Raw genomic sequence first — 16,981 nt, forward strand, 5'->3', positions numbered from 1 at the left:
AACTTTTACAGGAAAAAATTTCACTGCACTTGCGAGAAACATATTTATATGATCCACACATTCACAGTTTGTTTTCGCAAATATTGTGTCACTTCTTGTTTTTAATTCTACGTTTTTTCACATGTATTTTATTTTCCTTTTATTATTCTATCTTGTATGCTGCTTTTCTTACTGGCCTGCAGAATAAAGCCAACCTCCATTTTAAAGGGCTCACACGGGAAGAGGGTATCTCTTCCTCCATTGGGTAAGGTGACCCAGTGGGAGGGTCAACCCCAGACTCACTCCGAATGGAAAGGTGGTGACCCTGATCTGGGCTGAGAATCCTGTGGTTAACCAATCCCTTATTACACTCAAACCTATGTGTCACGTATTCAATAAGAATGATCCTTTCCTATTTTGTCATTCTTATAATCTGCTCCTTACTTTCAAAGCTCGGTGTGGTTGCTGCTTTTTCCACAACCTCTCCACCACCTACCACAGCTTACTGTTTACCGCAATCTTGCCTTTCACGGTTGCCCACTTCTTTCATGAATTTCAGACCCTTCACTATTGTGCTTGTTTTGCTTTCCTTATAGTTCTTAGCAATAATAGATCAAGATTCAGATGTATGAAATGTGCAGAGAAGCTATATTTAACTAAAGATATGGATACTGCTTCAAAGTTATTCTCTGTTAGTCATTTGTCAAAGTTTTAGCCAAAATCTTGAGTGTATGTACATATTTTATCATCATTTAGGTACTAAAGAGAGCATTTTTTTCCTTAACCTTAAGAACATTGTGTTAAGCAGGGTGCTGTTTAAAGTTTCTGTGTCTTGATTATGTCTTTAGGACACAGATATCCAAACCGAAACCTTTATATGTAAGTGTTTTCTGACTGGTCAATGACTGAGTCAGCAGTCTTTATAATCAAAATGTATTGCTATAGGTCTAATACTGTCTCTTCATGATGACAATTGTGACTAAATATACTTTACGATCAAGTGAATGTCGCTGTCTATACGTTTTTAGCATCGTAATTTGAGGAGAAAAATTATTTGATTTGATGCTGTTTGCCAAACAGTTGCTAAGTACGTCTTCCAGGCTGGATATAGAACCTATTCGCACTATATGATACATGTAACTAAAGTTTCCATTGCTTTCCTTCCTCTCTTTCTTTCTCAACTCTACTCTATCAGGGTGCAACCACACTCTGGCTCCTCATTTTCCTCTTCAGCAGCGGCTTCATCTTCCTCACGCAAGGTCAGACAGTTACCCCAAGTCCCCGCCAAAAGCAGCAATGTAGAGCAAGGTACAGTCTTTTTTACTGCTAAATTGCATTTTGCCTTCTTTTAGTGACATTCCAGTTGGAAACGTGGAACTAATTCTTCATTTATAAGCCGTGACGCTGCCAGAACACTTTAAATATGAAAATTATCATTTTACTGGTGTGTTATATGTCAGCTCTTGCCTCAGAGGAGCGAACGCGGCAAATGAAAGTACGCACCTTCCGACCACCAGCTCCCTCCAGTACCAGCCAGGACATGGAGAGGATGCTGAAGAACAAACGAGAGGTAAGCGTTACTCTGTCTTTTCTCTCGGGTCCGATCTTGGATTGGTATATTAATTATATATTATTTGAATATTCTGTGTATGTTTTTTAATTTGTGGTACTTTACTTTTCAAAAGCTTTATAAGGAGCAGCGACGGAGCAGTGACAATGTGTCCCATAAGTCCTCAGACAGTGACGTCAGCGACGTGTCAGCCATCTCTCGCGCCAGCAGTGCCTCGCGGATCAGTAGCACCAGCTACATGTCCATTCAATCAGAACGGCCAAGAGGTCGCTTCAGGTGAGACGCATAAACATAATCACAGTTTATTGAGTGCATGCGAGTGCATGTAATTTAATGTTGAATTTGTTCAATGTGAAAATATTTTCACAGTTTAACATGGTTAAATATTCAGTTATAAAGGGCAGTTGTCAATCTTCAAACGAATAAGGGACCATATTCTATACATTTGTAACAGTTCCTTACCACTTATAATTGGTTTCTTGGACCAAAAGGTCCCAATTTAGGTTTTAGAAAATCCTCCCCCCTTCTCTGACCTTTGGAATTAATCGGGTTGTTTTTGCTACATTTAAGGCTTATGTATGTGTGTGACCTACATGTAAAATTCAGCACAATATGTCCGCACTGCCGCTCTTTTGCAAAAAGGTATTTATAAAATCAAATAAAAGCAGGAGAAAGTAAAAACCGGACAGAAAATTAGATTGATCAACTTTAGGTGCATGATTTGCATATCATGTTATTTGGGTTACTGACATTCAGCATTCTTCCCCATCTTGTCTTCTTCAGCCGTCACATTCATACGTCCAGCCGCAGCATGCTGAAGAGTGCAAGCGGGGAGATCTACTCTCTGGAGCGCACGGATGGCAGCCAGTCAGACACGGCCCTCGGAACACTGGGAGCAGAAGGAAAAAAGCGCAGATCCAGCCTTAGTGCCCGTGTAGTCGCCATTGTGGGCATTCCCTCTCGCCGCAGCAGGAGCACCTCTCAGCTCAGTCAGACAGGTCAGACTCTTCCAGCCTGTCATTTGCATTCATTATTGACTTGTGTTGTCCTGAATTTAATCAGATTAAAAGCTTAGGTTTGGGCCTACACACTACACAGTATGTTTTTTTTAACAATAGCATATGGCTTGCCAGCAGGGTCTGAAATGTACAAAATGACTTAAGTGAAACAGAGTTACCCACTATGAAATTGAAAGAATAGTCTGAATAGTCCCTTGCTGTTTGCAAACAAAAACATAATATTTTCTTTGGTTAGTTTCATTATAAGAATAGAAAATTAAATATTATGACCTGTATGAACGGTGGCTGGTTTTCTCAGGTCATCTCACCATTGGCTGGTGTGGCTAAAGGTTCATTTTGAAGCCTGGCAATAAAATGAACAAGCAGTTCTTACAACTATTTACATTAAGACACCCAACACTGACAGATGACACTGAACATTAAAACAATAAAGTTTTAAATATAACTTTTACACACTGCTAAACCATTTTAAAAAGCAGCGAGAGAGATACAAGACACAGACAAGTTTCATGTTTTTGCTCCGTTAGCCTGATGTGCCCTCTACTGGAGTAGAATGTAAAATCAACAGTGAATATACCATAGTCAAGAAAAAGTCTTGTGCTTTGTGTAGAGCTTGTTAAACGGCCTCAGGTTGTGTTGAATGTTGCGCCATTTTGGGGGGATGGCTGCTATTGCGTTTAATGCAGTGTTTTGTTTTTCTAGTTTAATTAGGAAATATAACTATGGTAGGTCGGTCCTGCTGTGTTCAAAGACTGCAATAGCATTACGCAGAGTTGTTCAGGAAAAGTTCACTGTCGAATTCTCCATATATCAAACAAAACAAGTAACGGTACATATAAAAACAATAATAGCAGTGGAGTATTTTCCTCCCAAGATAGGGCGTGACGTCAACTTCACATTCTCTATTATGAGTAACAGTAGGAGATATTCACCAAGTACTGCATTGTTGTCATTAAAGCTAAACAAAGAAAGAAATGGTCACCCAAATAAAGACTGAAATGCTATGTGAACCAATTCCACACTTTAAATCAACTTCGTACATCGGCCAGACCATTTGGCCAAGACTGCTGAGAAATCGTTGTGCTTAAAGCGCGTAATTTTTCCACCAAAAATAATTGCAAAAATAAAGATAAATGTAAAAAAAATTAAGATTTTCTTAAATCCATAATGATTCAATTATTTAGACTGACTAATTGATTTATAATTATCTGTTATAATAAGTTAAATGTCACTAAATGGGAAAATAGTTTTTGAGTACATAATGAAAATGTTCTCCTTACCTTATAATTTAATCCTTCCAACAGATATAACCAAATCACAATGATAAACTAATATTTTATATACACACTTAAAAATAAAGAACTTTATGTGGCGACAAAGAACCTTTTGTGAAACAGAAAGCCTCTTTGGATGTTAAAGGTTCTTTATGGAACCATTTAGACAAAAATGTTCTTCTATGGCATCGTGAAGCACCTTTATTTGTTTGTGTGTTATTGAGTGTATGCGAGTTTAAATAAACTAAAACCGGAAGTGCTTCAGATATCACAGAAAATGTCTGTTTGTTTTCAGCAAGATAAGAATGTAAAGTAAACTGCAATTTTACGTTTAAAAGTGAGACGCCTAGCAAACTAAAATGAGAAGTTAAGCTACAGATTGTTGCATTATTTCTGCATTATTTCATCATTTCTCCTTTTGTGTTCTTTGAAACAAAGATCCCTTTAAAGGGGCAAAGAACAGATTTGTAATGATCTGGTGGGTAAATTAGTTTTATGAAGTGAGAATTATTGCTTTAAAGCAGCATGTGTCCTCACTTTCTGTTTATCAGTGGGAGCTGAAGAGTCAGAATAGAAATATGAATGGCACCATGTTAGCACTGGCAGGAATTCACACTGTCAGGTGCAGATTAACCCCGGATTGTTATCAGATGTAATATAGACAAATGCCTTTGAAGTTGGATCTGATATCCTCTAAAATTCCATATTTTAAGCAGTGTCTGTTTATAGTTTAATAAATGGTGTGCTGAAAAAAGAAACAAATTCAAAAAGGATGGCAAAAGAAGTTTTTTGGCACATCTCGTAGCCAAGCTCCTGGATAATACCTTAGAAGGCCTATCAGATGATAAATCACAAAGAGTAGCAAAGCTAAAATAAATCTGCCTTTTAAAGAGCTCTGTTGCACTGTAACAGATGCTTCAGGCTTTGCGCATTTTACCTTCATCTTCCTCCATTCACAAGGATTGCAAAATGACAAATAAGATTAACAGAACTTTTTATTAAAATACAAATGCATAATATTGTTTTAAAGTGGTCAGTTCTGGTGCTTGATTTTGATTGGTTGAGCCGAGTTCTAGGCTGTTATAAAAAAAATATTCATAACTGCTGACCGCATACAATTGCCTAAACGTCACTTCATTTACTTATTTTAGGAAACCTTGATATGCATATGAAATTGATAAGCCCCACGAAGCAGTGGGTTACAGTGCATTTTATAACAGCTAAGGGGGTTTAAGGCACCACGAGAAGCTTTATTTCAGAACAGAATACATTAAAAGCAACCTTAAGTACAGCATATCTAAAAAGAATAGTTATGAGGTAAATTCAAACCTACATTTATGAATATCACATATCATTCACCATTTTCAGAATTAGCCAGTAATGAGGGTTTGATAAAAGTGGACACTTTGAGTGGAGTGATAAATCTCTCTGCAGCATCTTTACTCAAACAACTGGCACGGCTGCAGCTCAGCGAGCCACCTTATAGTGGCTGACATTTTCAAAGGATCTGTAATCCATCAGAAGGCCATAAATAGAAAGGATAGTGCCCCATGACGTCTACCAGGAGATGTTACATTCACCAGGGGGGAATTGTCTCAGATGCAATATTTTCTTTTGAGTGACAAATGTAAGAATAGCCCTAACCTAAAGGTCCAGTTTTTTTAATTTAGTGGCACCTAGTGGTGATGTTACGAATTGCAACTAACGGCTCACTCTACCCCTCCTCTATTTCAAAGCACTACGGTGGCACTAAGATGTTGTTTTTGCTTCTTTGTGGAAGGAGATAACGTATTTACGAAACAAGATCTGTAGACCAGTCTGTCCGTTCATGGGTACTAGAGAAACAACATCAAGAATTCCATGTAAAGGGACCCACGACGCAGATAGAAATAGGCAATAAAAATGAAACGCTTCATTCCGTAAGGTCTTTATACACCTCTGAACACATAGTTATATTATATTACATTTCTGTCAATAGATCCTTACAGACTGGACCTTTAATGTATACACACATGATGCATGGTAAAATGTGCGCCGTATTGGTTGCACTTGATTAAAACTTCTTTTTGTTAAAATAAATGTATTTTAATGATATATTGTTGTTATTTTAAAAGGGAAATATAAAAACACTTTTGACAGCCATGTGAATGGTAATGCGTCTTTGCCTTTGTCCACAGAAGCCGCCAACAAGAAAGCAAAGGGATCCAGTCAGATCCAGCGCAGTCAGGAGACGGGTATGGCAGTGGAGTATCCCCGCAACATCATGGCCCGCCAAGCCAGCCGAGAGTCCACCGACGGCAGCATGAACAGTTACAGCTCTGAGGGCAAGTTAGTATCCAGCACAGAATAACCGCTTATTTTTCTACCTACAACCTTCCAAATAAATTCTGCTTTTTTGCAGCAAGATCCACTTCTAGGTCTCGATTTTCTTGCATCTGCTATAAAATCATCATTTATACATAAGTGCATGCTCAGCGGGCTCTCTGTCATGTTCACGTCAGCATCGTCCATCTCTATTTATGTGGAAAAACACTAAAAAAGATAAGCAAATAAAGAACATTCTGCTGAGAAACACACACACGAGCGCTGATTAAAAGAGTTAATGCTGTGTCCACTATGTTCCCAACTCCATTTTAGGAGCCAGATGGCAAGCGATACTCCTCTATAATAATTACAATATCCATCATCTGCAGAAAGGGTCTTGGCTGAGTCTTGCGGCTATACAAAACGGGTCAGCCGTGCTTCCCTTCGCAGCAACAGTCAGTTGTGTCATATCACAGAGTGTGGGATAACCAGTAATTCTGTGATTTAAAGGTTATTTCACCTGAATGTGTTTTAAAAAGCGTCTGAAATCAAATTAGGCCGTTCATATGGAAGCATGACACGGGCTGGCACGTCCCTCAGACATTCCTGCAGGAGTTAGGTCATGGAAATTGTGCTGGCCTCAAAGGAAATATTGAGTGTATTATTGAGGGGCCTTAACGCAGGACAGGGTTTACATACCATAAGTCTGCTCTGGGAGGAGATGGGATGGATTTCAAGAGTTGTTTGAACTCTATGGGCAGGCTGCATACACAGATTTAATGGAAAAAAAATCCATTTTGAACCATAAAGGATTGTAATGACAATATAACACATATGCTTTTCTCAAAATTGAGATTGAGAGATGTGTCGGTAGATTTGTCTTTATTCATTGAAATAACTTGTTTGTGTTGTGTTGTGATGTGATGTGGTACGAAATCACCTCTATGAATGTGTCTCAGTTTGATCTTCTCAGGGATGAGGTTGGGGGCCGACAGCCAGTTCAGCGACTTCTTAGATGGTCTTGGTCCTGCTCAGTTAGTGGGTAGGCAAACACTTGCAACACCTGCTATGGGTAAGTTGGATTGTATAGAGTTATGTTGTTGAATTTGCATTATAATAATGGTTATAATATAATTTTTTATTCATATTAATTTATATTCATATTGTATTATATATTAATTGCGGTGGTCAACCAGTAGTTAAGTTTTGGCCACATACTGTTTGTTTATGTTGTTGCCGTTGAAACCGTCTATACCAGCTGTAATTTGATTTATTTTTTAACTATTTGGATTATTTTGTGCAAATGTCACTTACTTCTTTTCTTGTATGCACTTCAGGTGATGTTCAGATTGGACTGATGGATAAAAAAGGGAAGCTGGAGGTAGAGGTTATCAGGGCCCGTGGTCTTACACCTAAACCAGGTTCCAAATCGCTGCCGGGTAAGATTGTGTTCAAAGATTTCCTCCTTTGTCCTTATTTGATATGTCTCCCACTCATTATGGTAACATTGTTATCAGTGATTTATTTATATCTAAACATTAAGCATGTTGGTAAAACTACAATAATGTAGATTCACATGAACTATGATTACCAAAAATGTATAAATGTTAAAAAACTATATTGTTCATTGTTAGTTCATGTTAGTTAATGCATGTGGTAATGCCATTTTTCAAACACTTTTCTTTTTACCAAATCTCACAGTACATTGCCTCTTGATTAACTCTGAGGACAATAATAATTTTATGTAAATTTCACATTGCAGTTATTTTAGACTATAATGATGACATTTGGCACACCCAGGTGCTATAACTGCGTTTCCAAAATGCAGTGACCCCTGAAAGTTTAAGAACACTTTAGACACACTTAAAAGTGTATACATGTCTTTGAAGTATATAACAAAATATAAGGCCAAGTGGAATTTATTTTGGAAACTTTACTGCTTTTCCAAACCATATTATTTTATAACCACATATTTTAAGACCATTTAAGTTATATTTCCTTGTGACTGGAACTTTGTGAGCTATGTGTCTGGTCTTCACAGCTCCCTACGTCAAGGTCTACTTGCTGGAAAATGGTGTGTGCAAAGCCAAAAAGAAAACCAAGATTGCACGTAAAACGCTGGATCCTCTCTATCAACAAGCGCTGCTGTTCGAGGAAAGTCCGCAGGGTAAAGTTCTCCAGGTAGTAAGCAAGTTTGACTAATTTGTCTCTACCTGCAAAGTCCCCTGTTTGTTGCTATCTAAACACTGTGTTTTAAATGTGCCTTCAGATCATAGTCTGGGGAGATTATGGCCGTATGGACCACAAATGTTTCATGGGAGTTGCACAGATTCTTTTAGCAGAGCTGGATCTATCTAGCACGGTGATTGGTTGGTACAAACTGTTCCCCCCCTCATCACTGGTCGACCCGACATTAGCTCCTCTCACTCGTCGCGCTTCCCAAACATCGCTGGACTCTTCTGTGCCACCAGGCGTCAGGTCCTAGTAAACAGATGAGGTCGCAACGCAGAACACGACCCAGCGGACCAAGGACAAGAGGCAACAATCAGAAGCAGAGTGGCAGATACAGAGACATATGGATAGAAATCACGATCAAAGCTTTGCTGAAGCCTGACAATCACTTATCTCTTTTCCTTTTGATCTTTGGGTTGTAGAGATTTCCTTTTGTCCACTCTGCTCCTTACTGCATGTTGTGTTGCTGAGACGATGGTGACGATTCAACCCAAATAAAAGAGAGCAGCAAGAATTAGGATGGTGCTGGTACCCTAGATGGCTCTGGTCAGTCAGCGCATTCGTTTTCTATCTGTGTACAGAGTGAAGGCAAAAACTCAAACTGGTTTAGCTTGGTCTTCCAGCATGATAACAGATCAGACTCAGAGACCAAGTGATAGTTCACCCAAAAATAAAAATTCTGTCATCATTTACTCACCCTCTTGTCATTTCACACTTGTATGACTTTCTTTCTTCTCCAGAACATAAAAGAAGATATGTTGAAGAATGTTGTCAACTTGCCCCCATTCACTTGCATTGGTTTTGTGTACATACAATAGAAGTCAATGGGTACCATCAGTTTTCAGTTACCAACATTTTTCAAAATATCTCCTCTGGTGTTCTGTGAAAAAAGAAAGTTGTAAACGGTTTGAAATGAAAAGATGATGACAGAATTTTCATATTTGGGTGAACAATTACTTTAAAACCAGCAAACCCATTTATGCTGGTATATGATGCTTTTTTAAAGCAGGGACAGCACTGCCCCTCCTCTATGTTGCACTTACAGGAAGTCACTCCACTGAGAGAGACCAGAAGTCAAGGTATAAAGGTCAAGAAATAGTCTTCTTTGAGAGTTTTCTCTCGACATTGTGGATGCTGCGTCCGAGACCCCACCTTGTGCCGATCGGGCATGAACTCAGATTGTGTGAGTGTGTGTGAGAGAGTGCGCGTGTTTGTGTCTAGGAAGGCAGGGACGCCTGAAAACCTTTTAAGTCTGTTTACAGTAGTCGGCACCGACTGCTTTGCCTTTTCACTTTACTGTTGGTAAATAGGCACACTTTGTAGAATGTGAAAACATGATTCATGTTTTCTGACATGTGTGTCATACGAGCTTCATGGAAAACACAAACCACTTGTATTTGAACACCGGAACTGTACGACGTTGCCACTATTGTTTCCTTTCTTTTCAGCCCTAACAGGAAATGCATTCATTCACTAACACGTTTGACTTCTTGGAGTTCTTGCCATCACGAAACACATCACTGGCATTTGACAGCGTTCTTCTTTTCGATTCTGCTGGACCTGTACATACCGATATTAGAATTTCTACCCGACTAGAGTTTACATTATTTTAATGCAAGCACAATTGCTTGGTTTTTTGAACAACAATAACAAAAAAGGGGAAAACAGAAGAGGCCAAATTATTGTAAGCTTCCTATTTTTAGCTGTTTGTCATTTGAGTTTAGTTTCGAATCAAATTAATCTCACAGATCCCCCTTAGCATTTGAATGAATGTGACAGTAGGTGAGAGGTGGTCTTAAAAGACCGCCTTTCGTCACCAATAAGGGGAACAGCATGAATCTGGAACTGTTCCAAGTTGCATGCACATTTTGTAAAACAAGACAGATGAGAAAAAAGAGACTACAATAAGTGTGTGTTAGTTCCACAAACTGTAGGCCAGCTTGTATGTTGCATGTACTTGTACAGTTTGCTTGTACTTGATATAAATAGATTATCAAATAAAATTAAGCCATTCATTCCATGTGTGGGCATTTGGCCAGGTTCAGCCATACACACAGGCCTTATTTGGGGCTGAATGTCTGTAAGAAGTTTTGAAATTGTTTTATTGTTTTTTACCCAATGGATGAATAAATGCTGTACTGTAGTACCGATCAAACACAAGGCCCTGTTTTATTGAAGATATTGGTGTTCACTGTAGTCTGTACTACTGTGGGACTATAACTAAGGTAGATAACGTGTATAAAAAATTTAGAGCTATCTGTATATGGAGTATGATTATACAAAACCACAAAGACTTAGATATATATCGATATTGAAAAAGAGTGTATCATCACTTGCATACATGCATATATTGTAAATATGAGTCTGCAAAGTTTACTTATATTTACAAAGCTGCCCTGTTCAAGTTAATGGATCAGTGATCTGTCTCTTGGTTCTGCTGAGCGGAAGAAGGGACGCGTCAAAAGTTATTTTTATTCGCTAAATTATGCCCACACTCACCAGAGAAATTTGGACCTCTACTGACCTGTTGCTTTATCATAAATGCTCATGGTTCCTTGTTTCATTGAGAAGTTTTCTTTTTATGCCTGTCACGGCAGACTTATTTACTTTGTCAGTATTATTCAAGATACTGATTGTTTACAGTTCATGTGTTCCACTGAAACAAAATTGAAAGTATTCACTGCAACATTACTTTGTACAGCAGACGTGGCTCAAATAATGTGTATGTTTTATATTCAAGAGTTCATTTTTATTATTTACAAATAAAAGACTGTGTGGAAGAAAACTTGTAAGCATTTGTTATATACTGCCTTTTAAAATCGTGTTCAATAAAATAAAATGTTTGTAATAAGGGGTTGGCCTATTAAACCCTGTCCACCATCTGCCATTAATTGTAATCCACTTTCTCCACCCCGTGGAGACAAACAGCATTACACTGTCCCATCCTTTTGATAAATGTTTACGTGGATTTATATAGTTTAGTTAATGACAGCGTGTGTTAAGTTGTAAAAAAGCTAGTGTAAAGTCAGTGGCATATGACTTCAAGGAATGACAGCTGCTTTTCTAATGTTTAGTCTTGGATCTATTTTTAATATTATGAGTTATTCATATTATTTAGTATTATGAACAGGTTTGGCATAACTTTTTTTTATCCAGCATACAAACACTTCAGCTATTGCACTCCTGATGCAATTAAAAATGCCACAAATGCACAATAGGAACCAATTGTGTTGATAGGTCAAACAGTCACAAATGCTTTATCAGTACTAAAAATAAAAGCAGCAGGATAAATCGGTCGCCAGGAAATCTTCACATCATTGCTTGACAGTTTGCTGGATCGTTTTTCCATTATCCTAAATGAAAAACTAAATTAGAAACAGTCAATGACATTGAAGAGAGTATTTATATATATATATGAAAGGAATGCAGACAATTGACTTGGAGTGCCAAATATAGTACTAATGGGTAACATTCCTGTAGCAAGAGGCAAACTTTGACCTTATTTGAAGAAAGGTAATTATTTGCTTAGATTATTTGACTTTAAAATCTGAGCACACTTCACACTATGCTAAACAATATGGCAAATTTAGGTACAGTACTCTATACATAAAAATGTAAATACTGTGCAGAAGCAGTATGGTTAGTAGGTTAGTATGCCGTTTGGGACAGATGGAGTCTTTATTCACCCCACAACAGTACACCTTCATCTATCCAGGAGAGGGCAGGATTCTAGTTGGACTGTGTCCTCCAAAATGATGGTTTGATTTTAACGAGAACATGACTAGTGAATGCCAGTGTAAATTTACCTTGAAGTGAAAGGAGTCACCTACTATGATGCATTCTATACTTGATGTTTTATTCTGTTCTACAAATCATGCATCCAAAGTTTAAACAAAAAACACTTCAAGGTTCAAACTTGGACAAATAGTCACCGTAGGCAAATAAGAGGTAGCTACAATAAAAAAGGACGTTTTAGTTAAGAAAACACCAACTTTTTAAAGGGAATAGACAAGACAGCTTTTACAGAGAGCATAATACAGTACACTAAACCGAGATATGAGTTAAACAGGTAATAGTCTACTGTTAAGGAGATCTTTAAGGTATTTAATGAAATTTAATAAAAGGGAATTCAATCTCCTTGGTTCAAATCCTTCTTTATGTGTCAAATAAGCAAGCAATTTACAATAAATACTGTGACACAGGCATATAGTACATTCATAAACTTGCACTGCCATTCAGCTGTTAATGGAAAGCTGGTCTGCAACAGTCTGCTTTTGTCTGGTTTCAGGCAGCATTGGAAGTAAAACCAGGGTTGTAAAAATATTTCAAACTTTTTTTAAATGGGTTGATTTATGGCCGGTCTTGGAAATATGTAAGAAACATACTTTGCGCTCCATTCCTCAAATTAATCTATTGCTAATATTTTAAGACTCATTACTCATTTCTCTTGATCTCGATTGCCATATGCTCTTAGTTTTTACGACTGCGCTTGTTGGAGAGCTCAGATGGGTTCTTCTCACCATCTTTCACTACCATAGAAAACTCACAGTCTGGAGAAATGTTTTATTATAACGGATTCTGTAGATGAGGCCCAAACATTCAAATCTATTCACAGAGATGGTCAGCTTTTGAGGAAAACTTGAGCAACGTGTGTGTAATTTGGTCACGAGACGCACGTGAGTGAACCAATGGCGTTTTAGCATGAACTGACGCGTCCCAAAGGCGCCATTTTAAAATGATTAAATTTATAACTTTACTGAAAATAACATTTGAAAACAAAGACCGCGTGGAATATTTTTTTCCCAATAGTTATAGTGTGACTTAAGTGGGCATTTTAAATCATATTTTTGTAATTTGATTAATTCGAAGTTGTACGAGCATGGGGGTGAGTAAATTCATTTTAGATTATCTATTCATGTACGTTAAAGGTCTAATTTGTTTTAAAACACAGTGACATGCAGTGAAGTGAGTGGTCTGCCATTTTAAGTTCTGTGTCAATCGACACTTCTTCTAGCGCGCTACATTTGCTCCCCAAAACATTTAAGTTAGTGAACGTACAGGGACCACCCCTACACATATTAACAGGCGATGGACGTTTCCAAGAAAATAAAAATATTCGCGCATATTTCTTCAAAAGCGTTAAGCACACGTCGCTACACAGGTAAGTTTACTTAGGGTTGGGAAGACCTTATTAGAATTAATCTGAAATGTTGTACGGATTTGTAACAAAAAGAAAATCCATAAACATCTTTACAAAAATATCAGAGGCCTGTCAGTACTGGCTGTTGATAAATCATGTCTCGTTATGGCAGGACATGCAGTAACGTTACCTGGCCAGGTGGGTTTGCTGATGTTTCTTCCGGTGTAGATCTTTGTTCTTTTGCCTGGTGGCGGTGTTAGACTTGGTAGAGTAATCCCCTTGTGGTGAAATATCGGTGTATCACTACTTTTTAGGTGGATGTGGAGTTTAATGGCAAGTTTTTGGCTTACACCACTAGAGAGCGTTGTCAGTAGCTGAGCTACTACCATTCACATCTAATAAAAATCTACACAAATGCACTTTGTCATCATGACGTTCATAAAGTGGGAAATAAAACATATGTTCATGACATAATTTGCCCTTGAAGAAAAAAATGTGCGAATCTTGATAGACCCTTAAGATTATGATCACTACATAAATGTGAGAATGTCCTGTCAACTATTCATATTCTTTATTTATTTACAGACACTTTTAATATTCTTGTAAAAGTGATCATTCTGTATGACACTGGCTAGCTGAAATGTATATCAGCTAAATTTGTGTAGGTACAATGTGATATACTTTTTTTTAGCATATTTATTTGCCTTTCTCTTACCTTTTTAGCATTTTCGTAAATGAAAGCTCAAACATTTTTGAAGAAAACCATTCTTTATATTAAATTGGCTCCGCATTAAATTTCCGACTACTTTCATGAAAAAGTTTTCAGCAATGTTGAATGTAAAAATCTTCCTTTTTTCTACATATTCATCTACAATCACATATTTTTGAAACAATGTGAAGTCATAAAATGTGAGATAAATTAAACTAAGACTGGTACAGTACTTGTAAGCCGGAGCCTGATCTCATGCAATAACTGCTTTAAGCATATTTGTAACTATATGCTGAGTAATTACTTTTTATGTTTGGTTAAGAGATTTGCATTTATGGAGACACATTATCTTATAACCATGAAAGTGTGGTTTTAATGATGATGTAGTCCTGGATGATTTTCCTGAATTACCAATGCAATTAGGAAAGAGCTGAGCAGCTGCTTTTGGCATCTTACCCCCTGCCCTAAACGATACACACAGAGATGCATATGTAGTGCTCCTTTAATGTATCTGCATTTCGTATAATACCTTTAAAAAGTCAGCATTTTAGCAGTTAAAAAAGCAAAGCAATGTAACATACTGTAAAATAAACAGATTAGTTATGCAGTTATACAGATATATGGACTTTAATTAAATAGCATTTACATAATCATTAATTGTTGAGAGGTTAATGAAACTTTTATGTATTCTTTACTTTTTGCAATCACGTGATGTGTCTGGCTGATGTGATGTGTCTAGCTTCCGTGGACTGCATGGTTGGGGAAGGGATCTGACTGACTGGGGCAATTTCAAATCAGAAAGACACACCAGATGTTTGAATGAAGTTTTGTCTAATGGTTTTTTGTGTACAGTTTAAAGTGCCTTTTGGGGGAAATAATCGACCACCACAGTGAGTAGAGAATATAACAGCATACAGTTAGTAGTACTACTACACAAAATAATGGGTTAATATTTGCTTAAATTAATAACATTTCGCATGTACTTTGTTGATTCAAGGTGATATGGGGACGGGTTGAATGTTTCTTGAGACGAGTCATGATAGAGATCTAAATTTCCCCTTGTGTATAACGTTAATTATTTTAAGCTGTTTGTCAGGTATTGCTTAAGGAGCAACGTAAATTGTCTGATGATGTATCCCACAGACGCACAGAAGAGAATGAACGCTATTGGGTCGACATAAATGGGCATGCAGAGGGACCAGACTGCGAACCCAGAACATTTAGAGTAACGTTAACTTGCAGTTCGCAGTTTTATTTATCGCGTTTTGTGAAATACAAAATAACAGATTTTCGCTTGTTTTACTTTTCAATCGCATTGATTTCATCAAAATGTTTTCGGCATAAACCAATCCAACAATTTGCCCACAAATAAAGCCTATTTGACTATTACATTAGATGTGGTCAGGACATCTGAACTGGAATACAGTAGCATGTGGTTTACAGTCAGTGACAGAGGGAGGGAGAGTGTTACGTTAATGTCGGGTGATGCCCTCCCCTCGCCAAATCTCCGCTTAGTTGGTGACGCTCCTTCAAAACTCCAGTCTCGCGGCGGAGAGTGCAGATTGCTTGAGTCATCTGGAGGATCACAACTTTACCAAATCTTTCATAGCCTATTTGCAAATAACCTGGGTGTCCGGAGTAATCTGTAAATTAATCACAATATCGATTCAGTTGTGAAATATTTCAAATACACGAGAAACAAGAACAAAAACAAAGTTTTTAAATATAAGACTGTGAAGCTCTTGTTTATGTGAGAGTTCAGCGTTACAGCATCTGCATATGTGCGCACCCCTGGTTCCAGACGCGCGTATCCAGCCCGCGCTGGTGATGCGATGCCCCGCAACCACAGCGGCGATGAGGGCGGTACTGGTCTCTGGATGAAGACCTCTCAGCACTATGGAATGAAAGATGTTGAAGCCGGTCGTGGAACAATGAACAGCGCGACCAAAACAGTCGACAGTCCGCTGTCGGCGCCCGGAACAACAGGTGCAGGAGGTTCAGAGAACCTGAGGAGAAAGCAGGGTGCCCGGCTGAGCCTGCTCGGGAAACCGCTCACCTACAGTGCGCAAAGCGGCCGGCGAAACGCGCGCTACAGGAAGCTCCAGAACTATCTCTACAATGTCCTGGAACGACCGCGTGCCTGGGCATTCATTTACCATGCCTTTGTGTAAGTGAAAATCTTCTTTAACTCTTTATACTGTTCATAAAGGCGTGAACATCATATTTTTACGCTTAGACTGGAGTTCACCTGTTACTTCAGGATGAACAGAGGATTGCAGGGGCTCAGTTATTAAGGTCGAGATAGTATTTCCATACATTTATAAGGATCTTTAACAAATTAATCTATATTTTTAATACATTTTCCTTATTTTTGAAATGCTTCTGTTTTAGTATTGTTAATGTGATATTGTTCATTGAATTAAATTGGGATGCGAGTTGTAGTGTACTATTGTAAATTCATATGCCACTTAAGCCATAACGCATGTCAGAAATCATGTTCATTGGCTACTGATATGAATGCATGCATGATAGCTGTTTATAGGCTTTTTTGATAAATAAAGACTGTTAAGGTAAGAACTGGATTATTAAAAAAATAGTTTCATAGATTTAATGTGCACTGTGTGATGGACTGTGATTACCTATTTAACTTAAAAGGTTTGCGTAATGGTTTTTATTTGTCAGTAATGTTACTTGTAGGTTTATTATCATGCAAGTTTCCTGTAAAGGATGCTCTTTCTAATTTAAGGGGAAATG

General features: G+C 37.9%; 2 protein-coding genes across 15 annotated transcripts in view; both read left to right on the forward strand.

Moving 5' to 3' along the window:
* rims1b (regulating synaptic membrane exocytosis 1b) overlaps positions 1-11,162 on the forward strand; it is a 57,949-nt gene extending 46,787 nt beyond the window's left edge. For 11 of the 12 annotated variants that reach the window (XM_056761331.1, XM_056761340.1, XM_056761341.1 and 8 more), the window contains 9 exons: positions 1,175-1,287; positions 1,440-1,549; positions 1,665-1,825; positions 2,333-2,547; positions 6,020-6,170; positions 7,106-7,218; positions 7,484-7,585; positions 8,188-8,327; positions 8,416-11,162. In XM_056761331.1, the coding sequence (XP_056617309.1) occupies positions 1,175-1,287; positions 1,440-1,549; positions 1,665-1,825; positions 2,333-2,547; positions 6,020-6,170; positions 7,106-7,218; positions 7,484-7,585; positions 8,188-8,327; positions 8,416-8,631 (1,321 nt within the window). In that variant the 3' untranslated portion in view covers positions 8,632-11,162. The remainder of the gene's footprint in view (positions 1-1,174; positions 1,288-1,439; positions 1,550-1,664; positions 1,826-2,332; positions 2,548-6,019; positions 6,171-7,105; positions 7,219-7,483; positions 7,586-8,187; positions 8,328-8,415) is intronic. The other variant, XM_056761339.1, reaches the window with a different exon arrangement.
* Positions 11,163-15,794: 4,632 nt separating this feature from the next.
* Positions 15,795-16,981, forward strand: part of kcnq5a (potassium voltage-gated channel, KQT-like subfamily, member 5a) — a 93,689-nt gene continuing 92,502 nt past the window's right edge. For all 3 annotated transcript variants that reach the window (XM_056761146.1, XM_056761147.1, XM_056761148.1), the window contains exon 1: positions 15,795-16,394. In XM_056761146.1, coding sequence (XP_056617124.1) covers positions 16,060-16,394 — 335 coding nt within the window. In that variant the 5' untranslated portion in view covers positions 15,795-16,059. The remainder of the gene's footprint in view (positions 16,395-16,981) is intronic.

The sequence above is a fragment of the Triplophysa dalaica genome, chromosome 11 (genome assembly GCF_015846415.1).
Source record: "Triplophysa dalaica isolate WHDGS20190420 chromosome 11, ASM1584641v1, whole genome shotgun sequence".
Lineage (NCBI taxonomy): Eukaryota > Metazoa > Chordata > Actinopteri > Cypriniformes > Nemacheilidae > Triplophysa > Triplophysa dalaica.